This window comes from Sycon ciliatum, chromosome 1 (genome assembly GCF_964019385.1).
Source record: "Sycon ciliatum chromosome 1, ocSycCili1.1, whole genome shotgun sequence".
NCBI classification, from domain to species: Eukaryota; Metazoa; Porifera; class Calcarea; order Leucosolenida; family Sycettidae; genus Sycon; species Sycon ciliatum.
Genome location: NC_088643.1, coordinates 50,440,395 through 50,447,176, shown reverse-complemented (window position 1 = coordinate 50,447,176; position 6,782 = coordinate 50,440,395). Strand labels below are relative to the sequence as shown.

Here is a 6,782-nt window from a genome sequence, read left to right as displayed (position 1 = left end):
AGCTGCATCGGGGAGTCGTCAAATAGCGACTCACTGAGCCGGTTTTTGGCGATCGCCATTTTCTTTCAGTCTGCCATCGCCGCGTTGAAAAATCGATTACATCATAGAATGCGCAAAGCCCTGCGCAGTGTCCGCGCTGACATCCCTAGTGTAGATCTAGATGTCTGTGTAGCTAGCTCCCGCGCCGCCTCCCGGGCCCGCCTGTTCCAGCACCATCGCATGCATGCACCGCATGCACAGCATAGATCGCCACTTGCACTAGCGCTATCTAGCTAGACGGATCGTACAGTCAGTCTCTAAAATAATTGTAGTCTCAAAACTCAAAACTATTTTTCTAGCGGCCAAAGGAGAATGACAGTAGAAAGACAGTACTGAAGTAGACTGTGTCTTCCTTGGATTGTGCCTCTCGGGAGTACGTTAGTTGCTACTTGTTGTCTGGACTGTAGCTCTCTGTGACTTGAGAACATGGCCGGGTACGTAGCTAAAGCGGTGTTGTCCAACAAAACCAGCTCCATGAAGGAGAGCCTTGGAATGTCTGAGAAAAAGAAAGGGCCATTCAACTTTGGCGATGAGGATTCAGATGAGGAGAAAAAGAAGCGCAATAAGAAGAAAGCTGATGCTGAGCGATTGAAGGAAGAACAGGCCGAGGCGGAGAAGCGGCGGAAACGAGATGAAGATCGAGCCACGAAGCACGCTGATCGTGCCAAACAGAGGAATGACATACGAGCAAAATACGGTCTGAAACCAGAAGCCGGTGCTGCTCGCAGCTCATCTCCTCCCGCCAAGGAGAGCGATTCAGCTGCGCCCAGGAGAGGCAGTCAGTCAGGCGCTGCTAGTGGTGACAGCGATGATAAATGCTCCATCATGTAACCAGCTCATACCGAGGTTGGTTGCGTATCGCTCTGCGTACTGCTCTCACTGCGTGGCGCATTGTACAGATTATCGGAAATAATATAATTCAGTCTTGGTAGGTGGCCACGTTTCAATCGTTGATTACAAAGTTTTGGTGCTATCTCAATTGTGCTTGTCAATTTGCCGCATGCGCTCTTCACCAGTGCAGCGCTGCACTAGTCAACCTATCCCTTGCTAATGATTATGTCCAGGTACACCATTGGCATCTCTTATAAATAATTACCGGGTATTACGATTTCTCATCTTTGCTTCATGAAATTAACAATATTATTGCCTTGACAAGGAAGCATTGTTTTACGTGTATTATAAAATTGCTACTTGAGTTGGGTACAGTTTTCGAATATACTTCGAAGTATTATAATTATTGTTTCGTTGGTAGTGCCGTGTTTAGCAAGTGGGTTTATACAGTCGTCCCTCTCTAATCCGGCACTTTATAATCCAGCACCCTCGATAAACCAGCACAATTTTCAGTAGCCAAAATGTCCTCTTCATGCACATTGCAGCAGTAAATCAGATTTGTTAATCCAGCATCCTCCCTAATCCAGCAGATTTTCGTGGCACAAATGGTGCCGGATTATAGAGGGACCACTGTATTGTGGTTCAGAAGGACATGGCTGTCCTGTAGTACATGTATATTATTGCCATTGGTTCTCGTCTGGCACAGTTTCCGTACGCAACTCGTCTACAGCTGACCTCTTACTTTTTGCTCCTGTGGCTCCATTGCGTAGAAACTTTATCTGCGAATAACCTATGCCAATGCGGAACTTGAGATTTTCAATGTCTTTAAATTGGAGTCTGTATGTCTTGCACATAATACGTAAGAACTGAATGAAATGCAGAATTTTTCAGTGCTCATGCTCCGTCGTTTTGGGCACCGCTTTGATAAGAATTGCTGTTGACAGCACCACTGCAAATAGATGGTGGTGTGTTGATCTGTGAACGTTCAAACTTGGTACACTCTATTGCTTGCTGCATTCAGTGAGGCATGCCGCGGATGATGCTTTGCCGGAGCACAACAGGATAACTGTATTTAAAAGGCTTTCCTCAAGCAGAGTGACCCCAGCACACATGCAATAGTCACAATGCAGTATTTATGTACAGTGGCAATCAGTGCCGCCAACGCGAATCGTCTGCCACTGTACACAATGCACACTCTACAAGTGTGCCTTGTGCGGCCCGGTGATGTCTACTGTCGTACTGAGCCACACCAGCAAACTAGCTGTGCTGCAGCACAACATTGGCTGTGGACATGCTATCGTGATGGCAACTAATGAGGGGTGATGATTGTATGAATGTTCAGATTAGTACCATTGTACTACAACACTATGAGGATTATTTTTAAAGTATTATGTTATGGCCAATATCGAGCAGTCTGATGCAGCCACATCATAGACAGCTTCATTTCATGTACATGTACATGTACAGCATGCACTGATGTAGCATGGAGCAAGAATTTCCAACACTCGCAGGCAACAGCAGGCACAGGAGATCAGCACGCACCGCATATTCATAGAGCTGGCGCAGTGACGCACACTACACATGTATTACAACTGACAACACTCTTCGATGCGGCACAACTCACTGCACTAAACTAAAGAACATGATTGTACCGGCACCGTGCCGGCAACACTTCAACAGTACAGTGCAGTACAGGGCCACTACCTTGAAACCTTGCCCCCCCCCCCACCACCACCACTGCCATCCAGGCCCATGCGCATGGACAAGGTACAGGCCCATGCGCATGGACAAGGTACAGGCCCAGCGGAACTGGTCCGGTGGGTCAGGCCCTGGTCGGGTTGGTCAGGCCCTGGTCGGGTTGGTCAGGCCCTGGTCGGGTTGGTCAGGCCCTGGTCGGGTTGATCAGGCCCTGGCCGCGTTGGTCAGGCCCTGGCTGGGTTGGTCAGGCCCTGGGCGGGTTGGTCAGGCCCTGGGCGGGTTGGTCAGGCCCTGGGCGGGTTGGTCAGGCCCTGGGCGGGTTGGTCAGGCCCTGGGCGGGTTGGTCAGGCCCTGGCCGGGTTGGTCAGGCCCTGGCCGGGTTGGTCAGGCCCTGGACGGGTTGGTCAGGCCCTGGGTGGGTTGGTCAGGCCCTGGCCGGGTTGTTCAGGCCCTGGCCGGGTTGGTCAGGCCCTGGCCGGACCAACCTTTTGGCCACCAACACGCGAGGTGGTCATGTGCACCCGCCATATCATGCGCAATGCGTGAAGGGCTACGGTATGACTGGACCAATTCAAAACTGCTTCCGCGGCCGGTACTGCAGGTACCCCAAACCACCATTGGACTGCTCAAGACGAATATTCAGGAACGCATTTAAACATTTCTCGTAGATGGAATATCTGAAAGATACCGATAAGAATAATGGGCTGTACATGTCATGCCGCCAGCAGGGAGAGGAGACTGGGGTGCTTACCAGGACTACAAGTGTACATGCACAGTATAATTATAGTTATGCTGCGGTGTACATGTACACATGCACATACCAAACAGTGTACTATGAGATCCCGTGACGATTGGTAGCTCTGCACAAAGACTGGGGTGATTGCTCCGAGGTATTCAGTGCTTCAAAAACAAAGTTCAAACGTAGAATGGTTCAGCCCGAAATTCGCACAGGACGTAGAATAAACTCCCAACGCACTCATGGCTAATTGAAATCCAAAATCAAGAATGCCATATCTAACATTGGTGAGGAATTGGCGTGCACTTCAATAACTCTATGTTCACTGTCCAATCAAGAAACGTACACGTACACATATACACACACATACACACACGCATACACACACACACACACACACACACACACACACAAGCACACACACACACACACACACACACACACACACACACACACACAAGCACAAACAAGCACACACACACACACACACACACACACACACACACCGCGACACCAGCACCCGGAGCACGGCTGCGATTGTTGGCATTTCCACACGACTCACACTTGACTGTTCCAGTATGCGCGAGACGGCGGTGTAGATGTCCCGGAAGTGGCATCAATGTTCTCATCTTGATAGGAGCAAGTCCCTTTATCCTCCTCCCTGCTCAAGCCATTATTCCTGCTGGCATGGTTCTCTTGGTGGTGGACAGCAGAGTGTTGCTCCATGCAATATTGACCCTCCATTGACCCATTCACCGAGTCGCCTGTATTTGTGAACAAGGAAAGCAGACATACGACTGTGGCCATCAGCAAGCAGTGCGGTGACTCATTACCTTGCGTGGTAGTAGCTGATACAAATCAATACGTTGCCGGGAGGTCAGTAGCTACTTCAGAAGCACAGACATTGAGCGCCAGGGGGGCGGCCATGCGTCAGACACCCATGCAGCGATGCAGAGATGCATAGCGTATGCGATCGGCGGGCTGAAAGACTGTGCCGATGTGATTGAGGGAACAGTTTGGAGGGTGCCCACCAGTGCATTATCACTAATCACCCAGCCCGTAATCCGACACCGAAGCATCGCCATTGTCGTGCCTGATGATTGCTAGCATATGAAACTCAGAGTTACAGCAAGTCAGTCGTGTTTATTTCCCCTCTCTACACTATACATGTGTGTCTCACAACCATTGAAGAGCTTGAACCTACCAATCGTTAAAAGACCTAAACGAGACCAAGATGAGAACGCAGCATTCCCGCTAACTGCACATTCGTAATTATGCGTCGTCGTCGTCATCGTCGTCATTGTCACCGTCATTGTCATCGTCGTCATCGTTGTCATCGTTGTCACTATGTCAGGAAACAGTCTGCTATACCTTGGACAGTAGTCTTTCTGTCAGTTCGGCTGGCTGCTTGTTCGGCTGCTTGTTTGGCTGCTTGTGTGCAGGAAGGGTCACACACGGCATGACTGTACTGTGTGTGGCCATTCAGTGGCGCGGTACTAGCAAGCAAGGGAGATGAGAGGTATGTGCATGGCAGACTGTTTCCTGCATAAACATAAAGAGAAAAAGCGACGGTGTACTTCAAAAAGAATGAAAGAAAAATGTCCCTGCAAACTAGTTGTGCGTACTGGGATGCGGGCAAAATTGACCTCTATACTGCAGAAAATGGCTGCTTCTGACTTTGGAGTTCGCCCTTCCGACCAACTGACTGGCACTAGACTGACTGAGACAGCAATCATAAGTTAGTCAGTTGTCAGGAAGTGTGAGCTACAACATAAGCAGCAGTCAGCTAAAGCCTACAACATGCTCCCGATCCCTACCTTGTTCTTGACGAGTGCGGCCCAGTCCCTCCGCATATTCACACTGTGAGTTGTTGCCCTGTAAAGCCTGTGCGTCCGGCGGCTTGTGTGCACCCAGTTGAACATACTGTAGGTTCTTGGCACATACTACGAGTCCGGAGATTCCGTTCACCGGGCTGCCCGACGCCGACGACGCCACCGGAGACTGCAACAGCTGCACTGGAAGCAGCTGGACTGTTGCCCCTACCCCTGCACCTACCCCTGCCCCTGCCCCTGCACCCGGCGCTGTCACTGCTGCTGCTGCTCCATTAGCTGGTGTGGTGACGATGGCAGCGCAGGCAGCAGGCACAGCAACGGTCGTTTCCGCTGGCAGCACGTGTGGCAGATCGGTGGGTACACTCCTCTCGCGGTGGCGTCCTGCAAAGCAGAAGCCGATAACGCAAGCACACACACACCTCAGACCTCAGACCTGACCATCGCGGAAGCGATGATAGCGAACAGCTATGTTAGACATAGCAACTTGTGCTGGGATTACACCATTCAACAGCTTGTAAGGCTGATGAATTGACCACCACTATTTTTAGCCTAGCATCCACCACACAGCTGATTGAAGTGACTTTTTCTGGCCAGTGAACCCCTATTTTTCATTTTTCCATTTTTTTCTTTTTTTCTTTCTTTTTTTCCACACACACACACACACACACACACACACACACACACACACACACACACACACACACACACACACACATACACACACACACACACACACACACACACACACACACACACTGAGCCCTGAACTGAGCAGCCAGTATTTTAACCTCCACTGTACATTATGCAGTGGACACTCACAGATATGCACAAGTCCCCACAAGTGGTGGATCCTTCTGTAACCAACACACGCTGTACAGATCCCAGATACAACATCATGCTGATGTTCTACGCATGGTACAGGATAAGAACAACCTGCCTGTGTCAACTATCATAGATGTTAGGCTACCAGAATACACTGGGTTTTTCTTCAAGGTTTTCTACGGCCATCCTTTTGCTTCTAGTAGCAATTATGTAATCACCCGGGTATGTTTGATGTGTCAATCTCCGTAGCATGTACCATGATGTGCAAATCCCCCAGCACATTGTAAACATGTTCTCAGCCATAACAAAGTCCGTCACCTTGCACCTGTAGACAACACTGCACCATGTGTGGTAGGTGGCGAAACTCAGAAGTGAACTCTTGTCATGTTACATTCAATACTGCACCGTTACTAGGGCAAGTAATAGATCAATTATTATTGGGCCTCAAGGTGTGCCACTACTGCATATCCCAACAGTTGATCGCTGCCGATGTACTGTTATGAGTTTTAGTGGTTATCATGTCATGGATCACTTTTTTAAAGTCTTTGTGCCAGCATCAAGAGGTTAGTGATGTCATCATTCTGGCAGTGGCAGCATCAAGAGGAAAGCGATGTCATCACTCTAGTAGTGTCATCAGTGTGTCATCAGTCTGAGCTAGTTCAACATACTGAGTAGTACTAAAGTGTATGAGTGCTCGTTTATCAAGTCCCCCCCCCCCCCTACATACAGCAGCAGGCCACACTGGCAGATGCTAGCACATGTAAAGCTACTGACATGTGTGAGCGGCATATGGGCAAGGCTGGGAATATAAAAATTCTTACAGA

At 49.5% G+C, this 6,782-nt stretch overlaps 1 protein-coding gene and 1 long non-coding RNA gene across 2 annotated transcripts; one reads left to right on the top strand and one right to left on the bottom strand.

Annotated features, from left to right (window-relative positions):
• Positions 1 to 313: 313 nt before the first annotated feature.
• Positions 314 to 1,784, top strand: LOC135830903 (complexin-2-like). Its single transcript, XM_065343120.1, has one exon. It carries the CDS (start codon positions 466 to 468, stop codon positions 868 to 870), a length of 405 nt encoding a protein of 134 aa, XP_065199192.1. The 5' UTR covers positions 314 to 465; the 3' UTR covers positions 871 to 1,784.
• A 1,415-nt stretch (positions 1,785 to 3,199) lies between these two features.
• Positions 3,200 to 5,350, bottom strand: LOC135830902 (uncharacterized). The gene is made up of 3 exons (XR_010556126.1): positions 5,122 to 5,350; positions 4,676 to 4,846; positions 3,200 to 4,068 (listed from the first exon to the last, which is right to left on the bottom strand). It is a non-coding gene; the product is annotated as an uncharacterized LOC135830902 (long non-coding RNA).
• Between the last annotated feature and the right edge of the window lie 1,432 nt (positions 5,351 to 6,782).

Coding starts and splice junctions, on each gene's coding strand:
- LOC135830903 (XM_065343120.1), top strand. CDS start 466: ATGGCCGGGTACGTAGCTAAAGCGGTGTTGTCCAACAAAACCAGCTCC.